This window comes from Pipra filicauda, unplaced genomic scaffold (assembly GCF_003945595.2).
Source record: "Pipra filicauda isolate LSUMZ 115617 unplaced genomic scaffold, ASM394559v2 scaffold111_size4109106_pilon, whole genome shotgun sequence".
In the NCBI taxonomy this organism is placed as follows: domain Eukaryota; kingdom Metazoa; phylum Chordata; class Aves; order Passeriformes; family Pipridae; genus Pipra; species Pipra filicauda.
The window spans coordinates 1652829-1671825 of NW_024103563.1; the positions used below are offsets into that span (position 1 = coordinate 1652829).

The window sequence follows — 18997 nt, forward strand, 5'->3', positions numbered from 1 at the left end:
TAAATAGGGACATGAAAACCACCTGGGTTTAGAGGCTCAGGGTAGCTACTGAGTCAGAGGATGAGCATCCCTGGAAAGACTTCATGCAAGGTCCATGGAGAAGGCAATTCAGAGCAAGAACTTGTACTTGCAGGTGTCTGTTTCTTTGGCTGTGTAACAGCTTTACACAGGCACTGGCCATAATTAAGACTCTGCTTCAAAGTCCTCTGAAGTCAGTCATTGTCTTTCTTTTGGTTTTTGGATTTAACACTGGTAATTGTACAGGCCAGCTGAGTGGGGTAATGAATTTCAAAACCAAAACTGGTTATGTTTGTATGTGATGCTAAGGGATATGTGATTGATGGATTTGTTTCTCTGTACCCAAGATAAGCATCTACCAACATATAAAAATGTAGGCAAGTTATATTTTCAGAAAAGCTAAATTACTAGTCACTATCTACTAAGCTCAGATTGAAAGACAGTTAGTTAAAGAGATTCCTGAGCAAAAGCTTCCATTGACAGAAGACCAAGAAATACTGTAACACCAATGCAAACAATGCCATAGCTGAATTTCTTTTCTGCACTATCTATTGCATTTCTTTCTCAATATTGTGATGTGCTTATCCGATGATCTTTCAGTCATCTTTAAATGTGGTTTTTAACCTGGATTTAAATCACCGCTGTTTCATTAGCAATTAGTAGTAGTATAAGCTTTAATTAAAACTAGTGTAATTCCTTCTGTCAGAGTTCCACTAGGAAAGATGGGCTGAAGCTGACAGCATGCTAAAATTATGGTAGCTATTATTTCTTTCATTAATGTATAACTGAAAGTAAGGTAGAAGTATTGTTACAGCCATAGTACTTTTTAAATGTTTTTCAGTAATGCAGAAGTCCTTCCTGAGCTCTTCTAAAGCAATGCATATAACCCCAAATCCTGGATACTGTCATCCATTGCACACTGGTATTTAAAAGTGCAAACTGATATCTCTAATTGCTTAATTTTCAATTTAAAGATTAATCTGCCCACAAACCCTTCCCTGTTTTCCATCCCCTTGATTCCAGAGGGTGGTTCTGTTTATTACACATGTTTCTGCTTAAAGCCAACTAAGAGGAATGATTAGCAAACTTTTATGGGCAATGAGGAAATTATTTATGTTTTCTCTTTTAGCTCGGCTGCTGGAATCCTGTCACTGGTCTGAATGGGTCACTAACAGACAGAAAGTTGGAGAATAACATGCGAGGAGTGGTTCTGCGTGTGGTGACAGTGCTGGTAAGCAGATCCTCAGCTTTCTGCACTAGCAAGAATGTATTTTCTTCCTCTTGCCTCATCTTTTTATTAAGTACACCATTCTACCAAGAAATTAGTTGGTGTTGGAGTGTCCCACTTAAGCTTATCAATACCGGAACAATGGAGCATTTTCCACAAAATAAAATTTTTTTTCAGTACAGCTCATTTCAGAGTGAATCAAACACATTAGAACCCGTTTCTTCCACAAATACATTCTAAATTAGTTAACACAAATGTATGAACTGATAAAGGGCAACTTCAGCTGCCCTGTTAGCTAAAGTTACCCAGCTGAAACTCTAAATGATTCCATTCCAATTACCTTGCCAAACTGAGTACAGTATGAAACAAGTTGTTGCACTTGGAAAATATTCAAGGTCAAATTAAGGTGAGTAACATAAGTTTGGTAAAACATCTACTGTCTCCTCCTGGCTTTTCTTCAGCCAGGTTCATCCCCTTTGTGGACATCCTGCATTTAGCAGCTGCAGTAAAGTTTTTGGTTTAAAACTGAACAGACAATGTCTGCCAGAAGAGGAAAGCACTTCATGTCATGAGGCCAGTGTATTCCCTGCCATAAACTTTGGTTGCTCGAGGAGTTGCTAGAGTGGAAAAACATAACAAACAAAAAAGAAGGAATTAATATGAGACATTTTTATCTCTCTTTAGAACAATACCCAAATAAAATTTGACTCAGGGCTGCAGAACTGTAAAGGTTATATTGAGTTATTTCCCTTTTGATACTATCTGCTCCTGTTTTTAAGTTCCAGTTCAGTGTCTGAGGGCCTGACCGCTTGCTTTTAAAGGACAAGACGAGTTTTCACAGTTTGCATTGCTGACAATTCACAGTGAAGGAAGAGGCTCAGTCAGGGATGGAAAGTGAAACTACCAGAGCAGTTTTGTACCACTCCAGTTATTTTATGGGCCTTTAAAAGCTATTATCTGTCAGGGTGCCTAGTCTGTTTATGGCATTTAGTATACTAAAGAACTTCCTGTGATAATATCTCCAAGACAAAACAAACCAGCCAAACAAACAAATAAACAAAAAACTCCAAAAACCCCAAAACAACACCAAACCAAACCACAACAACAAAAAACCAACCGAATAAGAGGGATGAATGCACAGAAAAAGTAGTAAGAGGTGAACATTGCATGTTCATCAAAATACTATCATGGGGGCAGTGGCTGGTCTTTGTTTTGCGTGATACTTATATTAATTGATTCAGTATAATTATGTACTGTTGACAAAAATGATCTGCGGATGTTGCATAGAAAAATAAATTCAAATTAGGATCTTGGAATTTTTTTGGTTCTTTTTCTTCCCTCTCTCTCCACTCTTACTGATTTATCCCGTTATTTTAGTTAGTTGCCAGAGAGCATTCTTCTTTCAAGTCATTATAGCATGAATATTTAGCAACTTGCAAAGATAGAAAAAAGTAATTAGTTATGCTGATAGGATAATAAATAATAATATACTGTATTAATATAGTAAATATTAATGTTAATAATAAAGACAAACATTTTAATTTCAACACAGAGCACATGGCAGTTCAGTCTCCTCACTAGTTTTATATGTGCTGGATAGGACAAAACTGGACAAAACTGAAGATTTATATTTTACCTGTGTGATGAAGATGTGTGATTTTGCCTTTGACATGAGTGCAGGAGGGATTTCACCAGTTAACTTTATTTTACTGTTTATCTTTATTATGCTTTCTTTTTCATCTTTCTCCCAGTTCTTCAATTAAGTCAATATATTTCTATTACAAGAATCTATACAGACTATGAATGATTAGTTATTGTTATTAATTCTGCCAGTTTCTAACAGTATGATTTTGATCTGGAGAAACAGGAAGGCTTGTGTTAAAATCAGATAATACCTTTGAATATCCATAGGTTTCTTTTTCGTTGAGATTTGAGAACTTAAAAATAATTTGTTATTTTTTTTGTTAACACTTCAAATCTCTCATGTCTTTCTGGATAGCAACCCTTTTTTTCCAATTTCATTTTGTTATGCCTTCAGGTTGAGAAGGACTTGTTCTAAAAATTGTGGTAGAATTTGAGAGGATAGCAAATTGCAGCACCTGGGTTTATACTGCATTATACTCACTATGAAATGAAACATTCTGGAATCTGAAAATGATAAATGATTGTGACTAATTTCCCAAAACAGTCTTTCAATAAGCAAGTGCTGAACAATTCCCATCATCCGCATCCATCTCCCTAGATAAATTTAGTAATTATGGGCTACATATCTGCAGATCCAAAACATAATCTATTTGTGAATATGACAGAATACAGTATGGCCCCAAATTGGAAATCATCTGGTTTAATTCAGCAAGGAATCCTGACTCCTCTGCAGTTAATATGAGTCTGCATAAATAGTAATAAAAATATTTCTGTGTGGTTTATTCTGAGGGGAACTATAGTCATGTTTGTGTACATGTGATTCAACATTTGAATCCGAGTTGGATTAGTATTGCACTTTCCACACTTCTAGAAAAGGTTTATTTTGTCTTACTTAAATATCAGATGTCTCTGTCTTGGACTGCTTCCACACATGCAGCTGAAGTTTGAACTTTCTGTTTGACAAGTTGCTCTTGAGTTCAAGTGACTTGCTGGTGAATTTCTGAAATGTAATCTGAGTTTCTGAAAAGTAGCTCAATCAAAGGTCAGCATAATAGTTCCAAACAAATTCAGAGTGTCTTGAATGAACAATTTCCCAGAAAAAATTTAGCTATATATCCATTTTGGTAATTTCAGTTTATCTTCCTCTTTTTCAGCTGTTCACTTTTATTGAAAGACACCTAGAATACAGCAGATATTCTCATAATATCCTTTTACTAGCTGTGACAATTAATGAATTATTCATATGAATGATAAACCATTAGAAATGGAATGAGATTTGTCCTGTTTGACAATGAATAGACCAGCAGGTATTTGCAAAATCATGTTTCTAAAAAAGCCCCTGTTGTTCAAAAACAGCAAAAGTTTGACCCATTTTAAAGCATTAACACCTTGACTGAAAAGTACAGAGCCTTTTCTGAAAAGGCATACAGTATAATATCCTAATGGTGCAAAAGATATTTGTGACTTTACATGAAAATTTGATACAGCTCCCAACCAGGAATGTATTTTTATATCTAGAGGGTTCTAAAAACACAGATAGTGTGAAGGAAAGAAAGATAATAGCAAACCATGCTGAATTATTCTTCGCCGTACATCCCTATTCACTATTTGTTGAGAGTTATTACCTATAGGTTGCTTGCATGAAGCTGCATTTTGGTACCTTTGACTCCAGGTGGGCGCTGTGAGACATGAGGTAGTGAGAGGACTGGCAAAAGGGTAGATAAGCATAGCAAAAAGAAAACCAAAAGAAACAAAAACCACCATCATTTGCACCATGGAAAATGTTATCATATGTGGACTAGTTCAATTCTCAGTAGTTGGCATTAAATTCGTGAGCATTTGTTGCCCAGATTAGGAAAAAAGAAACTTGAAAGCAGACAATGTCTTTAGGGACATGAGCTGGCAGGCGGTGTGCATCTTCTGTACCTTTTTCTATTGAACTTACCACTCAGAGAGAAGATGAAAAGTAAGCTATGAAACTGAGGCCTGGTTTTAAAAGCTGAAATTGTTTTGGGATTTGACTTCCAACTCTGGTTTAAATAAAATAAAAAAAAGAAGCTGGAGTAGCTTTCAGGGTGATTGGGAAAAGGACAGGCATAAGAAAGACGAAAAAAGACAATGTAAGCATATACAGAGGAACAAACAGTCAAAAAGTGATAAAGGATAAAAAATGGCAGGACTAAAACATCAGTGAATGACTTTAAAATAAAGATCAACTGCAGCAAAGATTATGTGCAGGATACCTCATAAAATATTGAATAAATATTTTATAATAGTGTAGAATATAGATATACCTCTTCTACTTTCTCCCTTTTTTTTGGTGATCACTTTTCTCATGTAGTCCTGATCCCATTCCCCATTTTCACAACTGAATGGTGTAGACTTCTGTAAAGACTTTTTCATCCCATCAGGCTGTGCTTTCTCTGAACCAGTGCCTATAATCTTTTAAGAAAAATAATTTTAATTAAATTATATATTGCTCTGTGTTATCATCCTTATTGGTATATTGGACTATAGTGCCCCACAGTGACTTTCTTATGGCAGCAGAAATGCCTCAGGAGGTGGTAAGGTTAAGAAACATTACCTGGCTGTCTTCATCAGTTGTGGTATGTGGTATGTGTTTTGTGCATACATATTTCACTCATTTACCTGAAAGGGATAAATCGTTTTTTTGATTTATGCACTGGAGTTTGAATGTCAGAAAAGCCGCATGATGTAGTTTATTGTATCTGGAGTCTGCCATAAAATTCCTATATACTATAACTTAGCAATGTATTTTTTATATTTAGTATATACCATATGTGCTATAGTTAAAACATTTCAAAAATGCTTGGCCATACTCTCCCCCTCCATATATGCAGACAGCCTGCCAATGTTACATGCACATCAATGTATTTAATATACTTGGGTGCTTAATGAAAAAAATTGAGCCTTTAATATGGAATAGAAATATAGACTCATAGAACAGTTTGGGTTGGGAGGGACCTTTAAAGGCCATCTAGTCCAATCTCTCTGCAATGAGCAGGGGAATCTTCAAATAGGTCAAGTTTCTCAGAGCTCCATCCGACCTGGTCTTGAATGTTTCCAGGGATGGGGCATCCACCACCTCTCTGGGCAACCTGTTCCAGTGTTTCACCACCTTCATTATAAAATATTTCTTACTTATATCTGGTCTGAATCTACCTTCTTTTGGTTTAAAACCCTACCTCTTGTCCTAGTGCAAAAAGGCCCTCCTAAAAAGTTTGTTTTATCATTGCAGAGAAAGTGACAGTATTAAAACAAGGAAGCAGAGAGGAGTGGAATTTGTGCATTTCTTCCTTGGACTGAAAATGATGACCCATAAATAGAGATAGAAAAAAATAAGATTCCTGAATTGCATCCTATTCTCAGCCATCTGCCCTACTTCTCTTCTGAGGGTTACCACCACTGTTTAAGGTTACTTTACTAAGTAAAAAATGAGGACAGGAGCCATTTAAGCTGTTCCCTTGTAACTGTTCAGTGTTGATAGCTGAGCACCCTAACTGGTGCACAAGGACCTATCAGGGCAATATGTGCCTTGATTAGGTATTCCTTGCTTTGCCAGAAATTTGGTGTGGGTAGCCTCCTCCCCCTGTAGTACTCCCTTTCAGTTTTTCTCCGCAAACATCTGAATTTGGGTTTCTCTTGGAAAATACTTACTTTTTTTTTCTCAAGTGGTACTGTACTATGATGAGATTTCCTCAAAATAGTTATAATTGAAATCATTACTATAGCAGCAGAAACTAATATTTCTTGATAGAGACAGAGCCTGTCTTTCTACAACTCTTCCCCCCACTACACCTACAAGGGCCAAATTTAAATTGCTCTTGACTGGGCACAGGCCTTTTTTAATAGCTGGTTTATGTGCAATCCATTTTTTTAAAGTAGCAGGTACTATGTACTAGATGAAGTGAATATCAAGCAATTCAAGTGTTTTGGGACCTGGCTGGGGACACAGCTTGACAGCAAGGTAGGTGCAATGCAAAACCTGGTAGGACGAGTTTTTAATTCATCTATATGTCAAGGGCTACCTCTCAGGGCTCCTTAGCTCTTATCTTCTCACTGACCCTTACCCTTCTGCTCTGGGCATATTTGTACTCCAATTCATATAGTTCACAGAACACACAGGAAATCTGACTTTTAAAAAGAAAGAGGTTCTTACTCTGATTGTAATTATCCTTCCATACTATGCAAGATAGAAAAGGAGGTGAACTGCATGACAGAGTTCCTTATGAACAGGACCTCTTACAAGGCTGCTGGCAGAGGTATAATGCAGCTCCCAGCAGGTTAATATACCCATACTACACTCTTGTTAATTCAAGTACCTGAACTAGCTACATTAAAGCTACCATTGTTCTGTTCAGACATACTCTAAAACACTCCAATCAATTCCAATCTCAATCCATATTCCTATCATATAATTATCATGGTTCAGAAAGAGCTATTACCTGAATTAAGTTATTGCGAATTAAAATCAATACACAAAGCTTGGCAGCATCTTAATAGACCATTGCCATAGATCGCTTGGAAAGATGTCTTATTCCCATTGCAGGGCAATAGGAGGAATTGGGAATGAGGGGCTAACATTTTTTGTTTGTTTCTTCTAAATAACTCTAAACTAAAGAGCATAACAAAGTCAGAAACTACCATTTCATTCAGGAGAAAAAGCTACTGTTTGTTCTTTCAGTATTGCCACTGAAAGAACAAACTTCATGTCTTGTTGAAGATGACCTTAAAACTATCATCAAAAAAGTGACAGGTGATGCATGTGCATAAGAATACTGGTAGATAAAGGCCACATGTAAAATACCCTCAATATTGTATTCAGTTTCTGGGATGTGAACTAGCTTCTTGCTGCAGACAAAGCAACTTTTCTGTTAGTACAACTGGCTTTCTAATCAGTTTGAAAAGCACAGGATCTGAGAACAGTGATTTTCGGTGCCAATACTGTTACACAGCCCATTGACACAACAGTATATTGAATGAGTAGTATTTAATTATGCAAGATTTTTTAGATTTGAAACCTTCATCTTTGCTTTAGTGTCATTAAGGACAGGAGGTTGTGTTGTGTTTTGCAGCAACTTATATAACTTGCTAGTGGGAGAATTTCTGTAATGAGAGAGTGGAATGTTTTAATTAAATTTTGGTCATTGATTCTAACATGAAGTTATGTACATTGCTGTTCAATTAAAAAATAACAAGCTGCTGGGCTGTTCTTATCCAAAGAAAATCCCCAACACAGTGGTCAATAAAGCACTTGAGGAAATTAAGTATTTGGGGCTGCATAGTTCACTGAAATCTTTTGGGTAAGGAAATGCGAAATAGCTAATATTTAAAAGGAGGGAGGTGTAATTATTTTGTAAGTCAAGGAAAAGGAGATTAAAGCTAACACCATGACAATAGCATCCTGTTCTTGAAAATGTTTTGGTTATGGTTTATGAGACTTCTTGTTGGTTATAATGACTGTGCTTAGTCATCTAGCAGCCATTGGAAGAGAGTTGAGATATCTAGTAATAAGAGTGAATTTCAGTTTTAGGAGCAGTTTCTTAGCCTTTGCAGGTAATAGGAATTTTTAAAGTGTCACAATGACTATTTACTTCCTGAGATTGCCAAAGCTCTGCTTGGGCTATGTAAATCATTTAGTCTGCCTGTCCACTGTTTCTAGAGTCAGTGTCAAGCTCAGATTGACAATCTTGCCCACAAGTGAGCTTCGTTTCTTGTTTCTGTTTTTTTTCTCTCTCTCTATTTTCAGTAGAGAAAAATGGAAAATTTAATGAATGCAGAATCCTATTTAATGAATACAGAGTGTCAATATTAAAGTCAATATTCCAGTGTGTGCAGAAATTTCTGATGAGTAGACACAGAGGTCATTTTCATATGCTTTATGAATTCTAACCACCTCTATAATTACCCAATTTCAAAACTCTCTTCATAGAATCATAGAATCATTTATGTTGAAAAAGACCTCTGAGTTCATCAGGCCCAACCATTAACCCAGTACTGCCAAGTCCTCTGCTAAACCAAGTCCTGACGTGCCACATCTACATGTCTTTTAAATGGTTGAGTGATGGTGACTCAACCATTTCCCTGGGCAGCCTGTTCCAATGTTTGACAACCCTTTCAGTGGAGAAATTTTTCCTGATATCCAATGCAATCTGCTCCTGGTACAATTTGAGGCCATTTCCTCTTGTTTCTTGGCAGAAGAGGCTGATGCTCACCTTGCCACAACCTCCTTTCAGATCATTGTAGAGAGTGATAATGTCCCCCTGAGCCTCCTTTTCTCCAGGCTGAACAACCCCAGCTCCCTCAGCTGCTCCTCACAGGACTCGTGCTCCAGACCCTTCACCAGCTCTGTTGCCCTTTTCTGGACACGCTCCAGCACCTCAATGTCTTTCTTGATGTGGGAGGCCCAAACTGAACATGGTATTTTTCCAAACACAGTAGAAGCATATAAGGTTCCAATTTGTGTTGTAAATCTCAGCAGCGATCAGTTCCTCTGATCTCAAATGCAAGTAATTTTTTCTTCACTTAATATTTTCTGTAAAGCCTTCTGGCTAGGAAGTTTTTCTGTCTGTGCTAAGGGACAGAGAGAATACAGCTGAGCAGGAAAATAATTCAAAACATTCTGTTTTACTTTTGCTTTTCCATTTGTAAAGTACATTCTAGCATTTTTTTTAGCATTTTTATATTTAGAGCAAGTATAAGACCCTCATAAATGAGTACAACACAGCAGTGTGTCCTAGCTTCATATAATTTCTATCCTGAAGTAAGTATCGACTTAAAGCCATGGAATCCACCCTCATAATTGCAGAGAAATCTGCCTTGGTGTCCATTCAGTACTCTCCTAATGAAGTGGCGTAAACATAAAATCATTAACAGTTGGGCTAAGACAACCACTTCGTTGTAAACAGGCCACTGAATTTAACTTTTTGTTCCTCTCACATATTCAGCAAGGGTGCTGTGTTTAAGGTCTGAGTGGTGCTTTTTCTGTTCTTTAAAAAAAGTTTTCTGTAATTGTCAAAAAAGAGAGAATCTATACAAAAACACTGAACCTCCTAAACCTGATTTTCATTGAGGAATTAAAAGATTACTATTAAAGCTTGGAATTTAAAGTCACTATTCTATTGACTTTATCATCCCAAATAGAGACACTGGACTTAGGGATATAATTTACCCTACATGTAAGTTGTCCCTGAACTCCTGAAAAGCAATCATTCTCTTGTTCTCCCTCACTGCCACCTCTGAGGCCTGAATTTATTGCTTGACTTTATCATCCACATCTGTAGCACAACTACAAACAAATGTTTCTCTTTGATTGTCTAATTAATTAACATAACTAAGTTAAACTCAGCCTAATTGTTCTTTTCTGCTATTTAGCTTCAGTATTGCTCTGTCTGTTTTCAAACATGAAGGTCTTGTCTGCCCAAAAGCTTTTCTGTTCTTTCTTATTTTTAACTTTATTAGGTGGTCTAGTAAAGGATATAAAAAGATTACTGCAGATCAGCTATTTTATCCAAATTATTGGTATGTCTGAGAATTTCATCAGACTAAATAAAAACTATATTTTGTACTCCTAATCTTAGATTCTTGAAGCACTAGCAAACCTTGAATTACTTCATTTGTATATGCACCAGAACCTAAGTCCTGAGTAGGCAAAACTGTTAGCCCTTTATCTTGTTGGAAAAAGCAATGAAGTGCAGAATTTCCTTCTACTTATCTTGAATCTAGACTGCTCCAAGCTCTGTACTATCAATCTCTGATTTCCACTGATACATTTAAAATAAAACAAAATAAATTCTCTATCACTTACTTCCCACTATGTGAAGTTCAGGACAGGGGTTGAGGGCTGGAGTTTGGACGTGTGACCTTCCTTCTTGTGCCTATGTTTCCCTGCTATCATTTCTCCCTGGACTAGGGCACCCTAAAATCTCTGTTGTCCACTTGCAGTTTTACCCTGGCAAGAAGTCCTTTCAAGAGTAAGACTTTTCTCTCCCTGGGCCTAGACACCTCGTTTTTGGATCCCCCCTTCCTTTGTTCTTTCTTCTTCATGCTTTCCACTATTGTTTTTCCTGCTCTTACACTCATGGTTCACCAGAACATAGATACATATGTAAGAACAAATGTTTTAATGAATTAAAATAAGATAGAGGGAAAACAGTCTATGGTTAAAGCATTTGTCCCTGACCCATCAGGTCACTTTCAGCTCTGCAAGTCACGAAATCTGTGCATTGCAGTTCTGCAGGTAGAAAATGGTGGTGATAACTCTTCTGACTCAACAAGTAGTTCAGTTATAAACCCTAATCTGTGAAATGTGCTCAAATAATGTTGTGTTGAATATCTGAAAATAGGTTTGGGTAAGATGCCTGAGCTGCTTAATCATTCTCAATATCATAAAGGGTATATTATTTGTGCTTCCCTTACTTCTGCTTTTGCAGTCTTACTCCAGCACTTGTCCTGGCTCTGACATCTGTCTGGACCAGCTCACCTGACAAAAACTGAGTGTTTGTAATGGCTGAGTAGTAGAATTACTTGAATAAAAGAGCCAAGCATCACCTGAACTATTGCCTAAAAAGGTAATTAGTCGCTCACATGGGAGGAGGATGTTAAATTATATACAGTTTTAATATGTAGCATGTTGTTAACCTATGTCAGTCTTAATGTATGACTTCTTCCTTAAAACGTGTAAGAATAAGCAAATGAACGGAGACAAACATTTTTTTGGGCTGCTTCTCCAAATTACTTGTACTATCATGTGATCTTTCCCAACATTTTCCCTTTTTTATGTCATGTTACCGTAGTCTTGGGTCTGCCTTTAGCCTTCCTAAAATGTGCTAGTCTGCTAGCATTTTGCAGTTTCTCTTGCTCGGGGGGACAATCGCCTCTGAAACCCAACTTTGTCCTCTTACAGCTGTAAAAGGCAATAGGCACAGCTTCACCCAATATAAACTTTACCTGTTTCCCGCTGACTTGCATTTTGCTGAAGGTAGTATTGCCTGTGTGGTGCTTAGCTGTCCACGAGGGTTGACCCACAATACTGTGTAAAACCTATCGAGTCTTAAACCCATCCTCCTTCGTGTCAGGGCAGCACAGCTTTACATCCCAAAAACAAACCAGACAGTGATAACTGTGGAGCTATTTTGAGAAGGAGCACTTACCGTGGGCCTAGTAGTGCTGTGTTCAGTTGACAAGGAGGCATATTGGAGGTGAAGTTGAATGAAAGTAGCTCCTCTCTTAAAGGATCTCCATTGATGTTGGATACAAAACCACCCCCTAAATATATCAGATGCCTATGGGGTCCAGTGAGGCAGATCATCCATCTTGCAAAACTGTAGGAGCTCCCATAGTACCCTTCCAGTGCAAAAAATAGGACAACTGGCATAGTTTCAGCCTGTAACATTTATGGGGGGAAAAATCAAGACAAATATTTTTGTCGTCTTTTGATGCCTTCTGAGAAATATAAACAATTACACACACACACAAAAAGAAATCATAGCAGTAGATTGGTTTTGTTTTGTTTGGAATATGATTAAATAGTTTTCTGCTCCAAGCTTCAACAGAAATTGGAAAGTTAGTTGCTTTGCATCAAGTTGATTGACTATATTTCATTATATATAGAACACTGGACATTGAGGTTTTTTTGGTAAATCTCTCAACAGCAAACAATATTACATAGCTTAATAAAAGACTATTAGTTGTGGCAAACTGCATTTTAAACAGTGTTTTACATCAGTTAAATGAGCAATTGCTTTTTAACTAACTGAACAGAAAATCAGTTTATGAGCAACTATTTTCTAAATAACGCAGAAGTGATAGAAATTAATCCTTTCTAATATGAAAATTATCAACTTCTAAAACATCCTTTGTATACAAATCTTCAGAATTTTGTGCATAGTGTGTTTAGATTGATAAACTGCCATATTTATTTTTTGCAGAAACATTTCTTTCCAGTAATTTGGAGTCTGTATTTATGGAATATCTCATTCAGGTGATCAGCAAAGCTGAATTCACTCAGTCTTTTCATTTAGGAGAAGGTTTCATCAACTTCGTTTCAATTCCTTCGATGTTCCTAGAACCTGGGCACTGGAAAAATTTGCTCTCCTTCATTTTCAGTCAATTTCAATGATCTTGGATAATATGAAAGAAAGCAATTCTATCTGACAACTAGGAAATAATAACTTGAGACAGTCACGCCTTCTGGTTTTTTGTTTGGGTTTTTTGGGGTTTTTTTGGTTTTTTTTTTGGTCAGAGGCGGGGGTTCGTTGGTTGGTTTGGGGTTTGTTTGGGGTTGCTTTTTTTTCTGGATTTCCTGCAGTCAAAAAAGAACATCCTTCCAGTACAGTCTTATTCTGAGAACATCCTGCCTGCAATTCAGTGATACCTGTTCATATAGAAGGACATTCCAACAAACTGAAAATATTAGTGAGGTGTAGTATTAGTGAAAAATTTGTGAAAAGTACTTTGGCTTCAAAGTCTTCGACAGAGATGATTAATAGAGTAATAAAGAAATAAATAATTTAAACACCAACAAAAATGCCACTTGAGATGCAATTAAAGTTTGGGCCGCAAATACTGCAAAAAAATCAAATCTGTTTACTTCTGTGTGTTTGTGGGGTTTGCAGACTAGAATAAAGTGGTCAAGGAGTAGTTTCATGTACTTGTCTTGGCCAAGCCATGACAAGTCAGAACTAACCTTTTTCACCTCAGAATAGATGTTTCTGATAAACTCATACAAAATTACAACACCATGTAAAGAACTGAAAGGATGAAATGAAGCATATTTAAAAAAAAACCACCAAAGTGTTATGGTGCCTTCATGCTTTTGGGGAAGATTTAATACTTTTGCTCTACTTTGATCAGATGTGTTTTCAGAGAAAATAAAGACCAAAGAGAAGTGAAATTCACCCATGGCAAATTTATGTTTTTGTGCTTAGAAATATGATCTCTTTTTGTGTATCATTTTAAAACGAAGTGAAGAAGAGTGTCTAGGGATAATTATGCAATAGAAAAAATAACAGAGTGGTGGAAATTTTATGATAAATATTAACAACAAAATAGAGAAAGTATTACAGATCTTGAGGAAAAGAAAAAGAAAAGCAGGTTGTTTGGAAATCTGACCAACGAATTACAGCTTTCAGTATCTATTTGTATCCTTTATTATGGTAACCTCTCGGATAAATATTCACCAATCATTCTTATAGACAAACTTGGCTCCCATAATTGATTGTCCCTAAACTAATCAAATGGATTCTCTTTGGGTAGAACTGTTTAAAGTCAACTGGCTTAGATTCAGATTCAGATTACAGTAGAGGAAAAGAGCAATGTCCTTCTGTATTTCCTTTTTGCCGTGTTTTTTGTTCCTTACAACATGAATGAATGGTTGTGCTACATACAGTGTTTGCCCAGCCAGTGGAAGATGGCAGCACTATAGAATTCTCCATATTTATGGCCCAATATTGAGTGTATGTCTGTGCTGCCAACCGTAAGTGTGGTCAGAAGGCATTACAAAAGAGCATTTCAGTTGTAAAGTTACAGCAGAAGATTTACTTCTGAAATACATAATAGAGAATAAAATTTCTCTGTTGAAGTACAACCATAACAAAATAACATTTCACAAAATGCGAGCAGCACTGCTAACAATGTGTTGTAGGAAAGTTTTGTATAAATGATATTTGAATAGTTCCTCCCTTAGTTTAAAAAAACCCTTAGCACTCAAATGTGGCATGTAATTGCTCTATTAACAGTTTCCAACTTTGTTTTCTGTTTAGGAAGAGCCTTTTGTCATGGTGTCTGAAAATGTTCTGGGAAAACCCAAGAAGTATCAGGGCTTCTCAATAGATGTGTTGGAAGCCTTGGCTACTTACCTCGGCTTTAAGTATGAAATTTATGTTGCACCGGATCACAAATATGGGAGTCCTCAGGATGATGGGTCATGGAACGGACTGATAGGAGAACTGGTATTTAAGGTAAGGTTATTAATAACTTACTAAGTAAGGTCATGTGATAAAGCTAAGCAAGACAGGGTATATTGTGTTTCTATCAGCCATTGATAGCTGAGTCATTGATAGCATTTTGTACATTGCATGTTGCCAGCATTTCACAGTGTGCACTGAGCAGTAAAGAAAAAGCTGTAAATAGCACTTGCTAGTAACTGTATAAGAATCAAGGCAATCTCTTTTTTCCAACCAAAGTAAATTCTAAATGCAGTCAAATAATGGGATGCGCAGCATCCTAATTAATTTGGCAAGACCTAACACAAATGAGCTGAAGAGGCTGTTCAAAAGAGGAAGAATTGGTGTTGCAGTAACTAGCAATACATTACATAAATAATGTATAGCACTTAGAAAAATGTTGGGGTGATGAATGCATAAAGTACATAATCAACATAAAATGTTTTATTGATACATAATAACAGATTATGTAGATGTTTGAATCAAGAGTAATATATTCTCTCTTCTGTCATTAATAAACCATTTAGTCTACTTAATTTTACATTAAATGTTCAATATTAGGTCATAAATAAATTAAATCAAATTCATATGCAGTGTTTTTCTTTTTTTTTTTCCCACTCCTCACATCCTATCTGCTTGCAGTTTCTCCCATTGAGAGAGAAAAAGTTAGGCAGACTCTATTCTGCTGGTGCCTCATTTGTACCATGAGTATATGTATTTTATTTGCTCTTAGTTAACCTGGAGAGGCAGCTTTTACAGCTATAGAGACCTACATTTGTTTTGATTCTTTAAATAACTGCAGTAGATATTCATGTAAATAATTTACACATTGGTTATAGAAGTGTTTTTACAAACCTGCAGGCGGAATTTAATTGATAAGCACAGCAAACAGTAAGGAGCAAAACGGTCAGATACAGGACCCAGCTGAAAGTCAGCAAAATGCTAGAAAAGAAAATTAAAAAAAAGAAAAAAAAAAAAAAGAAAAAAAAAGTTTTATCCCCATGGGTTAAAAATCTGTGATAAGTTTAACCTATTCTGCCTTCCTGAGCAGCAGGAATCTTTACCCATGGCACATTTCATATATCTACATTGTAGTAATAAACTTCCTTTGCCATCTCCTTATATTCTTATGAAGCTGGAAGGTGGAATTGTGGAATTGTGTAGATGGTAAGCTGGAAGCACTTAGAAAAGTGTATTTTCCTTCATCTTCTAAACTTTACAACTAAAAATCCCTCATCTAATTAGGAGATGTAAGATCACAATGACCCACTGATTTATTTTTAACCATTTTTTCTGCTCCTAAATCTGATGTTATACTACACTCTACTCTCTACAGTACTCAGCAGATCACTGTATGAGTCTACAAGCTAAGAGGCATCTTAGTCCTAGATGGCTCTGGAAAGGAAAGTGGACCTAGAATTTTTTTTTATTTATTTGCAATGAATGATTGACAAGGCAAAACTCATAACAACTGAAACGGCTGACTGGAAAAATATGTATGGCATTCTTGTCCCCTTGGTAGGTAGGGATTCAAATAATGCTAGTAGCTTGCTTATGGTGGCAACCACCCAGATCTGTAAATCAGTGTCATGAGTGCAACAGATTGACCAGTCTGGTCTGATTTTGCTATAATCTGTAATCTGGTCTGATTTTTCTGTAAATGAGTCTTAATGAACATGAAATCTTTCTGTATGGTTACAAAGTATGAAGAGTTAATGGAACTGCATTTGGAATTCAAAAACTGTGTTTTCCCAGCACTATGTCATTGTATCATTTTTCATCTTCCTTACACTTAGAGAATTAATTAACAGTAAAGTTCACTGTGTCCTTCTCTCCCATTCTCTGTCCCTCTAAAGGCAAAAGACAACCTCTGGGCGAGCAGCCAGTGTATGTCTACCCCTTACCAAGTGCAAGCTGTTCTTTAAAGGCGGCTTTCTTATTTACTGTGAAACGAGTTCTGCTCCCAGAACTCAAATATCTATCTGCTTGGCAACTTTATAAGGGGAAGCAAAAGAGCAGAGAATAGTTTTAAGTGAAAGGTCTAACCTGTTTGAAACACAGTGTTTCCTTGTTTTCCCAACCAAGATAGTCTGGCCAACAAGTAGAGAAATTCCAGAAATGGTGGGAGTGCTCTTTAGTTAGTGTGTCAGCCAGAAATGAGTTCTACAAAAGACAAATCTCACTCAAGGTAATGGCAAATAGCTGCCTTCTCTTTTTGTGTGCATAGAATCATAGAACCATTCAGATCAGAAAAGTCCTTTAAGGTCATCCAGTCCCACTGTTAACCCAGCATTGCCAAGTCCATTCCAAAATCATGTCCCGAAGTGCCACATCTACTTGCCTTTTAAATACCTTCAGGGAGGGTGACTCAACCACTTCCCTGAGTAGCCTGTTCCAATGTTTGCTCACCTCTTCAATGAATAGTTTTCCTAAAACCCAATCTAAACCTAGCACAGCTTGAGGCCATTTCCTCTTGTCCTATTGCTTGTTACTTTAGAGAAGAGATTGACCCCTACCTTACTACAATCTCCTTTCAGGTACTTGTAGAGGGCAATTGTAGAGAGCATCTCATTGAGAAAGGTGTCTGTGGCCACTACAGAAGATGTGCCATATGAAATAGCAATTTCTGTAACAAGCATATGATTTCTGTGTTCAAGGTCCATATATACTGTTTGCATTAACCATCTTCAGCATGCAGCAGTCTCTGGTGTCAGTGAGAGCAGTCCTGGGCTGAACTTGTTTGCAGCAGCCCTGCTTGAGTTGGATGGCAGGGTAGAAGCCCAGCTGTGCCAAGTACATGCCCTGGGTCTACAGCTGGCTTTGCAGACATGACATTACGCCAAGTTCACTCTGTTTCAGCTTGGAAGACAAGGTTTCTGTTGGCTGTTAAAGTAGGAGCTGGAATCAGTAGAACAAAGCAACTGGTCTTTAATTTGAACTTGGAAACTGATTCAAGCCTCTCCTTCTTTGATTGTCAAGACCAATATTAGGTACACACTTGGTCCATACGCTTTTTCTTGTCAAAATAAACTGAAAGTAGCCATGCTGTGTAAAGCTTTCTGTTTGCTGAGCACCTGAACCAGGTCGTCTTCAGAGAATAAATGCTTCTTGAGAGGCGCACGTGGTGCTCTTTTCCCTCTCCTGTCAAATGACCGGGGCTCTCACTGCATCCTGTAGAGCTTCATTTCACCAGCAGAATTAGCTCAGAGAGCAGCAGCTTTTTGTAGAGAGGCTAAAACCATCTCAAAGGAGCAGCACTTTACCACAAATCTTTCTCTTACTGTTAATTATCTGTGTCTTTTCGCAGTAATTCCTTTAATTGCCCTCTCTCTACATTGCGTAAGGGATAAGCCTGTGTGACAGGCAACAGAAGTCGCTAATGCTGCTTCTGGGAAAGAACAGTAGGCTTATCAGCATGACTCTGGACTTTCTGCATTTCACCATGCTACCTTGGTTGCTAGGATTTTTTTCCAGGGAGGAACCCTCAGGAAGCAAACAGCATAGGGAAAACTTCCTGATTCCACTTAGGTCCATCCAAACAGAAAAAAGCCAAGTAGAAGCCTCTTATGAGGCTGTTTTTCTATTGCACCTTAGTAAGAGGAGTAGCATAAGAAGGAAGCAAGCATATTGAGAGGACAAAGTGAGAAGAAAAAAATAATATCTGAGTAAAAGGATTTTTATTTGGATGTATGTGTGTTAACTTGAGTAACAATGTCTCTCTGATTAGTTTTTGCATGTCCGTATTAGTAACTGTGTAACATGTGGGACTGTGGTTTATTGCTTCTAGTACTTGTTGAAACTTGATTTAACATTGAAAATGGATAAAATGAAGGGCCTCACAGGAGAAATTTAGAGTAGATTCCTTTATTTTCCCTGTTCTTGATCATGAATTACAGGAATCATCAGAAGATTGTTTTCCACGTGTACGAGATGTGCTTGCTTAAGCAGTAACTTAGGGACACTTCAGGAATTTCTAGGCTTTGCTGATAAGCTGGTTCTCTGACACCAGTAACAGTGCTATCAGACCCACTTGGTCATTTCTTTTGGATTTTCTGATTCTGGTAATGTTGCTCTACAGTGGCCACAGGAGAACGGCTGCTAAGGAAGATAAATATAAATTCCTAAGCAGGTCACACAGAGC

The 18997-nt window shown here is 37.1% G+C and overlaps 1 protein-coding gene across 3 annotated transcripts in view; it reads left to right on the forward strand.

The window, feature by feature from the left end:
• The window catches only part of GRID2 (glutamate ionotropic receptor delta type subunit 2), a 698274-nt gene that overhangs the window by 553458 nt on the left and 125819 nt on the right, over positions 1 to 18997 (forward strand). For all 3 annotated transcript variants that reach the window (XR_005564017.1, XM_027731749.2, XM_039382594.1), the window contains exons 9-10: positions 1148 to 1249; positions 14674 to 14871. Coding sequence is in view for 2 of the 3 variants with exons in the window: in XM_027731749.2 (XP_027587550.1) it covers positions 1148 to 1249; positions 14674 to 14871 (300 nt within the window). In the remaining variant the exon portion in view is untranslated. The remainder of the gene's footprint in view (positions 1 to 1147; positions 1250 to 14673; positions 14872 to 18997) is intronic.